This window comes from Lepidochelys kempii, chromosome 2, assembly GCF_965140285.1.
Source record: "Lepidochelys kempii isolate rLepKem1 chromosome 2, rLepKem1.hap1, whole genome shotgun sequence".
Lineage (NCBI taxonomy): Eukaryota > Metazoa > Chordata > Testudines > Cheloniidae > Lepidochelys > Lepidochelys kempii.
In genome coordinates this window covers 41,783,962-41,797,727 of record NC_136381.1, presented here as the reverse complement: position 1 = coordinate 41,797,727, position 13,766 = coordinate 41,783,962, and the positions used below count along the sequence as shown (strand labels likewise).

At 47.9% G+C, this 13,766-nt stretch overlaps 1 protein-coding gene across 5 annotated transcripts in view; it reads left to right on the top strand.

Annotated features, from left to right (window-relative positions):
- CPQ (carboxypeptidase Q) overlaps positions 1 to 13,766 on the top strand; it is a 263,180-nt gene that overhangs the window by 167,004 nt on the left and 82,410 nt on the right. For all 5 annotated transcript variants that reach the window (XM_073330508.2, XM_073330507.2, XM_073330509.2 and 2 more), the window contains exon 5: positions 331 to 442. In XM_073330508.2, coding sequence (XP_073186609.1) covers positions 331 to 442 — 112 coding nt within the window. The remainder of the gene's footprint in view (positions 1 to 330; positions 443 to 13,766) is intronic.

Here is a 13,766-nt window from a genome sequence, read left to right as displayed (position 1 = left end):
TGGTTTTCATGCTTAAGAGTTTAAATTGATCACTAAAGATTACTAGGCATGCAGTGAGGGGCTAAACCTTTCACTTAGCATTAGTTATTAGTCACTAGCAGATATAGGACACCAGACTTGATTAAACCAATGGTCTGAGCCAGTATGGCAAGTACTGTGGTCCTCGATTTATGCGTGTCTTAAACTAAAAAGCAGAACTCTGAAAATCTTTAGACAACATGGGGCATATCTACCCCATGAATGCTTGTACCACAATAGGTAGAAGCACCTTGTATGACTTATCTAGTTTGATATTTTCATATAACTGTCCTTTTCTGATTGCATTTTTAGGTTGTAGTGGTCAGCGGACATCTGGACAGCTGGGATGTTGGGCAGGGAGCCATGGATGACGGTGGTGGAGCATTTATATCATGGGAAGCATTATCTCTTATTAAGGATCTTGGTAAATATTTATTTAAAGAAATGTTCTAATGTGTAAGGTTCTAAGACTCTCAGTGTAATTTTTTTAAACTGAAGATAGTCATCAGCTCTACCATTCTGAGCACAAATAGTCACCATCCAGAAAAATATTCCTAAAGATTTCCCTCTTATGCCACCTTCTTCAGAAGACTGAACAAATTAGTCACCTTCCCAAAATAAAAAAGAGTGCATAAAGAGTGCTTTGAATATTCATAGCCATCACCAAAATATAATGAAAGTTTGTAAATAAATGTATGTTAGAATAAGGACACTCTGTGATATGTATATTGTTGGCTTGACAGCTCAAATAATTAGAATACAATTTTCTAACTGTGTATGCACCATTTAAGTGGGGGGACAGATCCATTCTGAACAGTAAAACCTACAGTCCCACTGCTGGTAAAGTGAAGGAACAACATTCATGGGGTCTGGCTGTGATTGTCCTGGACACTAAGCTTTGGGAAAGATAGTAAAAAAATGAATGAACTATTGACAGTACCCCAGAGAGAAACTCTATAGTGCTTTACAGTGTTGTTGTAGCTGTGTCAGTCCCGGGATATTAGAGAGACAAGGTGAGTGAGGTAATACCTTTTATGGGAACAACTTCTGATGGTCAGAAAGACAAGCTTTTGAGCTACATGGAGCTCTTCCTCAGGTCTGGGAAAGATACTTAGGCACTACAAAGTTTTGTTGACAAAAAAGTCAGCTTTCATCGACAAAACAGTGGAGCTGTACACACTGCAATGTTCCTTCTGCCAACAAAATTCTCCTGCTTTGCTGACAAAATAAAATGATAGGCATAGAGCTTTTTGCGGCAAAGTTGTACCAACAAAGTGTCCGTGTAGACACTCTGCTTGGGGATGTCGCTATAATTGGCCTCCAGGAGGTGGTCCCACAATGCCCATCCTGACCACTCTGGTCAACAGTTTGAACTTGGCTGCCCCACAGTCAGGTATGCAGGCATCAGCGCCCCTGCTCCCGTACCCCACTTAAAGGCCCAGGAATTTTTGAAATTCCACTTCCTGTTTGCTCAGTGTGGACAGCTCACATTGCATCTTCCCTGCTAACCATGGTGGCTCCACACAGCAAGTGCTCTCCCACTTGGAGCACACCTGAGTTGTTGGATCTGCTGGCACTGTGGAGAGAGGAGGCTGTGCAATCCCAGCTCTTCTCCAGCCGTAGGAACTTCAATACCTACAGTCAGCTTTCTCTTGCTTGTTGGATACGGGCTAGGAATGGGACACGCATCAGTGCCATGCAAACATATTGGAGCTACCCACAGTGCACTGCTCTCTGTCAGTGCTAGAGTACCAACTGTGGACATGCTCCACCAACAAAAGGAGCATTGTGTGAACATGCACAGGTGTTGTAATTATACCAGTTTTTGATTGTCTGCTTAACTTGCCTTGACAAAACTCTGTAGTGTAGGCAAAGCCTTAGTATCAGCTAAATGCACTATCAAACAGATAGTTTAACATAAGTAGTTTGAACATATTCTAAGGGACCATTCAGGGTGAAGTGTTAACACCTCTGTAGTCATAGGACAAAGAGGGGAGTGAGTGGTTACAGATTGTTGTAATAAGCCATAAATGCAGTCTCTTTATTAAGACCATGATTTGATGCTATCATGGGTATGTTCCAGAGAGAGTTTAATGGACAAGTGGTGGTGGTTAAAATTTTGGTGGAAATCTATGAGGGAGTTGGTCATCTGTCCAGAGGATGAAAATATCATCGACATATCTCAGGTATATCGTTAGTTTTGTGGTGCATTTTTCCAGAAATCCTTCTACAAGGTGGCCCACGAAGCGCCTGGCATATTGGGGAGCCATCCTAGTACAAAAGTGTTTGTTGTTGAATGTAAAATTGTTGAGAGTGAGGATAAAATGGATGAGTTTGGTGATGTGTTTGGGGTGGATTTCTGAGGCTTGTCCATTGTCTTTTAAATATTTGAGGCAGGCAGCGATGCTGTAATTGTGAGGAATGTTGGTGCATAGAGAAGTGACATCCATGGTGGCAAGGATAGGATGGTGTTCTGAGGGAGGTTGTTTATGTTGCAGAATTTGTGGAGGAAGTTGGTTGTGTCCTGGAAGAAGCTAGCCCTTTGTGTGATGACTGGTTGAGGGTGTGTGGTGGGGGTGCTTTACTCATTGCTAGGATGGAGCCTCCTCTTAGCTGTCCTGGGGATTAGCGACGCCCCTTCCTGCGGTTGCACCCCATCTCTCTGCCTCTCTCTCTGTCTGCAGCCCCTCTTTCGCTCCAGGAGCTGCTGCTGCCTCTTCGTGACTTGGCCCTCTGGCCAGGTCACTCAGAGGTTTCCCCTTCTGGGGTATAACAGTCTCTTAAGAACAGATTCAGGCAGTTTTCCTCTGGTGCGGGAACTCAGACCCATCCTCTACTCTGAGTTCCAGCTCAGAGTCCCTCTAATCAGCAGCCAAGGTCTATTCGCTCCTGGACCTTGCCACTTTCCCTGAGCCTTGCCTACATGTCTGGCTTCCTCCCCACTCTGGGTTTACCAGCCTTCCAACTCCTTCCTTCCAGGGAGTAACTGTAGGCTACCTGCTTCTGTGTAAGGGACCGGGGTGTAGGTGGTCAGGCCTAGCAGTAACAGCTGGGCGGAGGTCTGCCCCCCAGGGATGGGAGTTTTGGGGCAGGAGTTGGAGGAATTGCAAGGCCAGGTCCCATAAACAAGAGTCAGGGTCAGAGTCAGGATGGGGTCGGAGATCAGAGGCAGTACCATCTTAGAATCGATAGGGAGGAATCAAGGTCAGAGTCAGGCTGAAGTCGGAGAGTGGATATCAGAGACAGTACGGGGCTAGAATTGGAGGCAGGAGTCTGGATTGAAGTCAGGCTGAAGGGAGAGACTGGAGACCAGGCAAAGTCTGGCATTGCAGCAAGCCAAGGTCTGTATGGCTGCCCACACAACTTCCTGGAGTAACCCCTGTGGTTAAGTAGGGACACTTGACCAGTCAGAGGGCCGCAGGGTACTGACACTCTGGGTCTTGTGGGTGGTACTTCCTGCAGTGCCTACTTTCCACAGTGCTCCCTGGCTGTCCTTCTGCATGGCCTTCCAGTGGCACTGCATGAATATCAGACATCCCAGGCTCTGCAGATCTGGGTTGTAGTTCCTGGGTTCTTACACTCTGTAGCTTCCAAACACACACTCCTTTCCCCCAGGGAGTGACTGGAGCCTACTTCTCTGCTACCTCCATCTGTTATCAGCTCCCAGACTTTATCAAAGCCCCACCTGTTCCCTCACAGGTGGGCTTCTTTGTAATCAAGGCTCTCTACTCAGCCTCAGTCTTCCTCATTTGCTGCCTAATTGGGTGATTGGGCCCACCTGGCCTAATTTAGCCCTCTCAGGACTAGTGTGGGGAGTATATCCCATCACAGAATGGTTTCTATGAGTCCTAGTATTCCTTCAGTAAGAGTGCTGTGGCCCGATACAATGGGTCGCTTGGGTTCCCTTGTCTGTGTATCTTGGGAAGCATGTAGAAGGTCAGTGGGGTGGGTTTGTGGGGGATGAGGTAGTAGAATTTCTCCTGGAATTGTTTGGGGAAGGATTTGGTGATATCCTTAAATTCCTTGGTAAATTGTGGTGTGGGGTCTTCTTTGAGTTCTTTATAGTAGGTGGTGTGGGAGACTTATTGGTTGGCTGCATTCACGCAGTCATCATGGTTGAGGACTACAATGGTGCCCCCTTTGTTTGCTGGTTTGATCGCTGTCTGGTGGTTAGATTTCAGGGATTGTAGAGCTGTCCTCTTGGAGGTGGTTTTATTTTTTCAGCAGGAGAGAGCTCAACAAAGAGCAGCCACACTGTATATCTCACAGCGACAAGGCGTTAGCAGCACAGCTGTGCCACTGTAAGCTGTGCCATGTAGACATAGCCTGACTCTTAAGCATTCTTCCCAAACCTGAGGCAGAGCTCTGTGTAGCCTGAAAGTTTGTCTCTATCAGCAGCAGAAATTGGGCCAATAAAAGATATTATCTCACCCACCTTGTAACCGTATAGTGCTGTCATTTGTAAAAGATGGTGTTTCTGTGCTTTGAAAACTGTGACATTCCGCTACAACAGAAGTTCTGAGTGCAAAGAAAAGGAAATTATGAAAGTAGCTCTGCCCATGGGTACTCATCTGAAAAAGTGACTCCAAAATGGTGTCTGTAGTTCCACCATTCAAGATACTTGAAAATAAAACAATACAAAATCCCCTTTGCTGAAATGCCCTTACACTACTTCAATCAGGTTCAGTCTCAGAACTGTTGGAAATGTGTTTGTTGTCAGATTCAGAAAGTGCTGTTTAGTTTTATGTATGTAACCCTTCTGCCTGTCAGAGTTGGCAGCAACAAGGGCCGGGTTCAATATCTAGGGGATCCATTCCAATAACACAATGCAAACCGGCTCGAGCCCCCACCCAGTGACCTGGGACAAATATATACCACCCCCGCTGGGCGCCTCCAAGAGGCAATACTTCCCCTCTCGCAAGCACAGAGTCTGAGTGTAGCAAAAAGCCTTTTAATAACAGAGAGAAACAAAGTGGCATTATGTTGGGGAAACACCACCAACAGGATTCATAACACAACCCATGAGCAAAAAAACCCACCCCAAGCAAATTGGGGCATGCCCCTTTCTCTTTGGTTCTTGAGTCCAGCAACCCAAAATCACCCAAAGTCCCAAAAGTCCAATGACCCAAAAGTCTCTGTCCCTGGTCAGGGCAGCCCCAGAGTTCAAAAGTTTATCTGCGGAACTTTACCTCCCAACCTGGGTGGAGATGGGACGGGGGTAAGAGGCACCTTACATGATCTGAAGCTGACCGCCCCACAGCTCCATAGGCCTTCACTTCGCTCCACCAGCCGCCCCACGAACTCCTTCGCTCAGCTCCGCTCCACGGCCCACAAGCAGCTCCCACCGTCCCACGAACTGCTCCACCAGCCGGTCCACAAACTGCTCCGCGTCCCACCAGCAGCTCCCGCCGTCCTACAAACTGCTCCACCAGCCTGTCCACAAGGCACACCAGCCATCCCGCAAACTGCTCCACAATATATCTTCAGGCTCCCCCACTACTTAACACAACACTCAGTGATTTCTGCTCTTAGTCAGTTCAGCTCTTTGGTAAATTCAGCTTGTAGTAAGGGAGCCTCAGTGCTGGTGCACCATTAGCCCAAAGTGAGCTCAGCAGCCTGTAACTAGACTCCTAATGGAATCAAAATTAGCTCTGATATTCCACAGTGGAGAGAGGAGGAAGTGCAATTAGCATGTAAGGCCCTCACCAAGGGGCCCATGCCACCAAGTATTAATACTTGTCCCCAGCTTCTCTCAATTCACAGAATTTTAAAACCCATGACCCTTGCCTAGCGAGTGCTACTTAGTTGATGGTGAGTCCCTCCATCATAACAAAAGGCCAAGTACAGTTCCAAGCACAGTTCCCATAATCAGGGTAATAACAATTTATTCTTCCTGCCCCAATAACAAAGACACTGGGGATCCCACAGCAGCCAAAGTGACCATTTGGGCAGCTATGGCCTCATTCTAGGCGGAGTGGGTGTGCCTATGCAAATGAGATCGGCCCCTGAAGTTCTTTTCCACAACTTGCCACACCTCACCACCAGATGTCAGGTTGGAGCTCATCCTGACACTGCTTACGTCCTCCCCCCAGCCGAGAATTTGTCGTCCCGACAAATCACACTCCCTTTATACCAATTCATTGGTTTCCTCCAAAGGGCCTCAGGAAGCCCACTTTAGCTTCCACAAGCCTGTGTGCTAAATGTATTGGCTCCTCACTAGTCACCCCAGGTGCATCATAAGTTAACCGTTTCACTGGTCTTATCACCCTGTCTCGTCCATTGAGAATCTTTGTTGCTGAGGTAGGGGGAACATCCTCTTGAGTGACGGATGGAGAGGCTTCCCTGGAGGGTCCTTTGGCTACTGGCGTAGGCCCCTGCACTCCTAGTTCTAACGCTGGAGGGTCCAAGGTGCCCAAGACATCCTCTACCTGTGTGTCTCCAATGTCCAATAACCTGTGTGTGTCATCACAGGGGGGTCTCATCAGCAGCACCGGAGTGTCAGAAAGGGGCCTAAATAATTCCGCCATGGGGTTTAGGGCGGAAGAGGGAAAACTCTCATTTGGTTCAGCTGATCGAGACTGAAATCTTGTCTCCATCCCAGGATACACCAGGGTTGTGTCTTCCTCCTCAGACTCACTCTCAGATGTGCAGAATAGGGGTAAGTTAGCTGCACAGGGCACGCTGTCTGTGTTGGATGGTGGCTTTGGTCTAGCACCTCTGTTCTGCCCAGCTGCCCTGTCATGACCCATCTCATAAGGGGTGCTTACCAATTCCCCCACAGGGAGCAAAAGGTTTCTATGCACCATCTTTATTTGCCCTGGACCATCTTCAGGTTTGATCTTGTAGACCGGCAGATCTCCCAGCTTTTCCATCACCAGGTAAGGTATTGCCTTCCATCTGTCAGCTATCTTGTGTTTGCCACCAATACCCAAATTTCGCAGCAGGACTGTCCCCCGGCTGGAGCTCCTGCGAATGCACTCTAGCATCATATCGATGTTTGTTGCGGTCTGCGTTCTTCCGAGCCACAGCGGTAGCTAAGCGATAAGCATCCTGCAGCTTTTCTCTTAGTCGGGATACATATTGCTGATGAGTTTTCATAGCTATCTCCATCCTCTGATACACCAAAGCACAAGTCTATAGGTAATCTTGGTTCTCGCCCAAACATCAAGAGATATGGGGTGACTCCCGTAGCATCGTTCTTTGTGGGATTGTAGGCATGCACCAGAAATGCGACATGCTGGCTCCAGGTTGCCTTCTGCTCTGGTCGCAAAGTTTCCAACATATCTAATAGGGTTCGGTTGAACCTCTCTGGCTGAGGATCACCTTGGAGGTGATAAGGCATTGTCCTAGACTTTTTAATTCCTGCTATCTTCAGGACCTCCTTCAGAAGGTGACTCTCAAAATCCCGCCCCTGATCAGAGTGTATCCGAGCTGGGAATCCATAGACTGAGAAATATTTGTCCCACAATACTCGAGCAACGGTGGTGGCCCTCTGATCACGTGTGGGATATGCTTGTGCATACCGTGTAAAATGGTCAGTCACTACTAGAATGTTCCCAACATTCCTCTTGTCTACCTCTACAGACAAGAAATCAATGCATACCAATTCCAAAGGTTTGTTGCTGGTGATGTTCTTGAGATATGCAGCCCTTGTGGGCAGAGTTTTCCTTTGAACACATCGAGCGCAAGTCTCACATTTCCTGCGAACATCTTCAGCCATTCAGGGCCAATAGAACCTACTACGAATAAGTTCCAGGGTCCTCTCCATCCTTAAATGCCCAGAGTCATCATGCTGGGCCCTCATGGCCAGGGCTCTGTATTTTTTTGGCAGTACTAGTTGTGCTTGTTGTTTTTGTAAAGGGTCAGTGGTCATTCGGTGTAGCACTTCCTGAATCAGTTTTAGTTTGGTCCATTCTCTCAATAGTAGTTTACCCTCCGGGTTAGGTGGGACAACCGCAGCTGGGCTTCGCCCCTCCCTTTTGGCAAGTAGTGTATCACAAATGTCAATATCTTGCCTCTGGGCTTCTTGCCAGTCAGCCGCATTGAGCATGGGCAAAGGAGATTGGTCCAATGCAATATAGTTCACTGAAGCAGAAGGCATGCATTCAGGGGGCAGGCCCAAAGCTTCTGCAACACATCCCTGAAGGCTCTCACGGGCCTCTGGCTCTCGGCGACTCACACTGCAAATAGCTCTCACTCCATCTGAGGGTATCACAGCAACTTCTGGAGCCTGCGGACGCCTGGACAATGCATCTGCATCTACATTGCTTCTCCCTGATCGGTACTGAATGCTGAACTAATAGCTAGCCAAGGTGGCCACCCATCTCTGCCCTGTAGCATCCAGCTTAGCACTTGTTAACACATACGTCAGTGGATTGTTGTCTGTCCACACCTGGAACTGAGCACCATACAAATAGTCTTGAAATTTCTCAGTGATGGCCCATTTCAAGGCCAAAAATTCCAGCTTGTGGGTGGGATAGCGAGTTTCACTATCAGACAATCCTCGGCTGGCAAAGGCTACAGGTTTACGTTTGCCTTCCACTTCCTGGTACAGGACTGCTCCCAGACCCTCCAAACTGGCATCAGTATGCAGGATAAATGGTTTGCTTGGGTCAGCGAAAACTAGGACTGGAGCATGAGTTAGGCAAGTAATGATTTCTCAAAAAGCCCTTTCACATCTCTCATCCCACCGTGGCCCAAATGGTTCAAAGGGGCCATAGTGTCTCTGCACAGGAGGCTTTGGGGACCTCCCCTTATTCTTGGACTTAGATTTGTTCTTGCTGGACTGATGTCCCCTGGTAAGATCGTTCAGAGGCTTTACAATCATAGCATAGTTTTTCACAAATCTGCGGTAGTAGCCACTAAATCCAAGAAAGGTCTTGAGTTCTCTGTAGTTACTTGGACGCGGCCATGCAGTGAGTGCTTCTGTTTTATCAGGATCAGTACTCACACCCTCTTGGGACACGATGTGACCCACATACTTCACTGAGGTTCTGCAGAACTGGCATTTATCAATTGAAAGCTTCAGACCATATCAACCTATCAAGCACTTTAAGAAGTCTTTCTTCATGCTCCTCTAAGGTTCTTCCAAACACAATCAGGTCATCCAAATAAACTAACACTTGCAGTAAATTCATGTCTCCCACAACTTTCTCCATGAGACATTGAAAGGTGGCAGGTGCTCCAGAAATCCCTTTGGGCATGCGTTCAAACTGATAAAACCCTAATGGGCAGATGAAGGCTGTCTTCTCCTTATCTTCTTCTCCCAGAGGGATCTGGTAGTATCCACTTCGAAGATCCAACACAGAGAACCACTGGCTTCCCAGCAAACAGTCTAAGGCATCTTGCACTCGAGGCATAGTGTACTGGTCGACCACAGTACGGCTGTTTAGGGTGCGGTAGTCAATACACATCCGGATTTTCCCATTCTTTTTACGGACTACCACAATGGGTGAGGCGTATGGGCTGCGGGACTCTGTAATGATGCCATTCGCAGCCAGCTCCTGAAGATGATGTCGCACATCTTCCATCTCAGAGAGAGCAATCTTCCTAGATCTCTCCCTGAAAGGTCGAGAGTCATGTAGTCTGATATTGTGCTCTACTCCTTTTGCACATCCCACATCCCACTCATGCAGTGAGAACACCTTGGATCTTTCACAAAGTTTCTTCCTCAGGCGATCTTTCCAGTCCTCGGACACTGGTGAATCTCCAAAGTCAAACTTTGCTGGGTCTATTGTCGGAACTTGAGTTTCACACTGGGGTTTTACAATCGACTCAGGCTCAAAGAGGTCTGCTATCTTTTGTCCTTGCTTCACAACAACATCACAACTCGTTTCATTAGCAATCAGTATAGTCACCCTTTCCTGGGCTACAGCAGGTAGAGTTATGACTCCACTGGGGACCAGCACTCCTTCAGGGAGCTCTCCTCCCATCGGCTGCTCTATCATTGCTAACATCCATTTACTGCCTTTCAGACAGGTACTCATGACAAGCACTTCTTGCTGCGTCCTTGCAGGCACTACTAAGGGGGTCGTGCCCGCGTACTTCAGTGCCCCAAGCGGTAGCTCAGATGTGTCCCTTTTAGCGCTCTCAATTTTCCTATAGGCTTCAGCACAAAGCGTATGGATCAGCAGGGTATTCAGGTACTGGTCCCCAGCCCGCCTTCTGCAGTAATCCGCGAGTACCTTGAAGAGACTGGAGTTGGTCCCTATCAGCACAGACACATCAGAAGTCCCTTTAGGGTCAGGGCATATTAAGGCAGCTATGTCTACCCCTTCTCTTACCCCAGCAACCTCCTCTGGGAATTCCAGGTGCACTATGACATACCCTTGGTAGGGGTATTCATCCATGCTGAGGCCACACAGGCCAAGGCCAGTCAGTGGCTGTATAGGCAGGTGCCTAAGCATCTGTTGGTAGAATGACTGAAATATAATAGTCACTTGAGATCCAGTGTCAAGCACTGCTTTACACTGCACCCCTTCAATCTTCACCGTGACCTCTGCTCGAGGCCCTATCAGTCCTGCAGGGATCCCAGCTGGACAGTCTTTTCTGGGGGAATCTTCAAATCCTGCAGACCTGGCGGGTCCCTGTCCCCAGACCCTCTGGCAGCTACCGGATCTCTCCCAACTGATTCTCAGCTTTCCATACACTAAGGAGGGGTTTTCTTCATTATGGCACTTGGCAGCACTGTGTCCATCCTGACCACATCAGTAGCAGAAGAACTGACCCTTCCCCCTTCGCCTGGGTGGGATGGTGGCTCTAAGTGCGGGCTTCTCAATCGCCACAGTTTGAGGCTTCTTATTCCTGGAAGTCATAACTCGGTCAACGGTACTTTGCAGCTCAGCTATCCGTTCCGTCAGGACCTGCATTTGTTGGGCAAGTTCCTCTCTGGTGCTCACCATCAGTACACTGGCCGTTTGCAGTGGTGTTGTGCTGGCTGGATCCGATGTTTGGGCTTCCCAAAATTCACTGGCAGCCTGCCTTTCTTCCTCCTCTCTGACGTCTTTTATCAGCTGGGAGTAACTTGTGGGATGTTCCTGTCGTTCTCTAAGCTGGAGATGAAGTAGAATCGGGTTCTGATACTGAGTTCCTCGTACAATTTGAGCCAGTCTGGTCCGATCCATCTGCTCAGCAGTCACTGCTCCCCTCATGACAGCTCTCTGAAGCAGTCTCTCCAGTCTCTGTATGTAGGCTGAAGCCTTCTCGCCCTTTTGTTGTCGGGAATTAAGGAACTTACAGTAGCTGTCTTCAGGGCCCTCTACGCTCCCAAAGTTGTGTTCAAGGGCCTCTAGGCAGTCCTTCACACTGACCCCAGGGTCAATGAGCTTCAGGGTGCGAATCACATCTAATGCTGGGCCGCCAAGGCTCTCTATGAGGCATCTTCGCTTTTCTGCATCTGGTACCACCCACTCTTGCAGCATTTCAGTGGTATGCTCTAACCAGGGTTCAAACTCCTCCTCCCCAGCAAATAATCTTAACTTACGACAAGAGCTTGACGCAGCATGGGACAGCACAACCTCTTCCAATATTTGCCCCAGAGCTTTTGTCCAATCATCAGCCGAGGCTGCAGCCTCTGAGCTAGAAGCTGCTGAGCCAGGGCCCAACAAACCTGACATATTAGCCATTATACAAACAGTAATTTCCTCAAAATATAAGCACAAACAAAAAATATATAAATTGTATCCCAATGTAGTGGATCACTCAACAGGTGCTTGTGAGGGGTACTGACCCAGGCATCCCGGACGAGCCCCTAAAAATGTAACCCTTCTGCCCGTCAGAGTTGGCAGCAACAAGGGCCGGGTTCAATATCTAGGGGATCCATTCCAATAACACAATGCAAACCGGCTCGAGCCCCCACCTAGTGACCTGGGACAAATATATACCACCCCCGCTGGGTGCCTCCAAGAGGCAATACTTCCCCTCTCGCAAGCACAGAGTCTGAATGTAGCAAAAAGCCTTTTAATAACAGAGAGAAACAAAGTGGCATTATGTTGGGGAAACACCACCAACCGGATTCATAACACAACCCATGAGCAAAAAAGCCCACCCCAAGCAAATTGGGGCATGCCCCTTTCCCTTTGGTTCTTGAGTCCAGCAACCCAAAATCACCCAAAGTCCCAAAAGTCCAATGACCCAAAAGTCTCTGTCCCTGGTCAGGGCAGCCCCAGAGTTCAAAAGTTTATCTGCGGAACTTTACCTCCCAACCTGGGTGGAGATGGGACGGGGATAAGAGGCACCTTACATGATCTGAAGCTGACCGCCCCACAGCTCCATAGGCCTTCACTTCGCTCCGCCAGCCGCCCCACGAACTCCTTCGCTCAGCTCCGCTCCACGGCCCACAAGCAGCTCCCACCGTCCCACGAACTGCTTCACCAGCCGGTCCACAAACTGCTCTGCATCCCACCAACAGCTCCTGCCATCCTACAAACTGCTCCACCAGCCTGTCCACAAGGCACTCCAGCCATCCTGCAAACTGCTCCACAATATATCTTCAGGCTCCCCCACTACTTAACACAACACTCAGTGATTTCTGCTCTTAGTCAGTTCAGCTCTTTGGTAAATTCAGCTTGTAGTAGGGGAGCCTCAGTGCTGGTGCACCATTAGCCCAAAGTGAGCTCAGCAGCCTGTAACTAGACTCCTAATGGAATCAAAATTAGCTCTGATATTCCACAGTGGAGAGAGGAGGAAGTGCAATTAGCATGTAAGGCCCTCACCAAGGGGCCCATGCCACCAAGTATTAATACTTGTCCCCAGCCTCTCTCAATTCACAGAATTTTAAAACCCATGACCCTTGCCTAGCGAGTGCTACTTAGTTGATGGTGAGTCCCTCCATCATAACAAAAGGCCAAGTACAGTTCCAAGCACAGTTCCCATAATCAGGGTAATAACAATTTATTCTTCCTGCCCCAATAACAGAGACACTGGGGATCCCACAGCAGCCAAAGTGACCATTTGGGCAGCTATGGCCTCATTCTAGGCGGGGTGGGTGTGCCTATGCAAATGAGATCGGCCCCTGAAGTTCTTTTCCACAACTTGCCACACCTCACCACCAGATGTCAGGTTGGAGCTCATCCTGACACTGCTTACATCTATGTGCCTCACTTGCAAAAGGATGGTACTTTAGGATTCGCTCAAAGTTGGCCCATAAAAGGTCTATAGCATCACAACTGTGAAAACTAGCTTGTGTAAAATACTTCTGCATTTTGGCCCCAATTCAGCAGACAACTTAAGCATCTTCTTCCGTTCTTATTCAGGGGTCTAAGTCCCAAGTTAAGTCCTTAAGTGTTTTGCTTATCTGGGGCTCTAACCATCAGATTGTGTATACTCTCTGTATAGTGCAGCTTTAAGTAATGGGGGAGAAGGATGTTAAGTGTTCTGTTATGCTATTAGCCACTCATATACTACAACGATGACAAGTGCCAGACACTTCAATAAATAAATAAGCGCATCTTTCCTTTTGCTTATTTGAAACCTTTCTCTCTTGTTTTCCTGGCCGCAGAAAGAAGATTTAAATAGAGTAAAGTCTGTGACTAAAAGTAATTTAGCTTATGGCTTTGGGGATTTTTTTGTTTTTGACTTTGTTTTTTGGGGAGAAGGAGGGGTAAAATCATTTTCAGTTTTTCTATGGGGGAATTCTTAGTTACTTTCAAATTGTTTTTTGTCATCTTTTGTTTGATTCTTGAAAAATCATGTATAGTCCCTCCTCTTCCCCCCACCCCAAATAATATCAAGTTTCTTATTTGCTGACT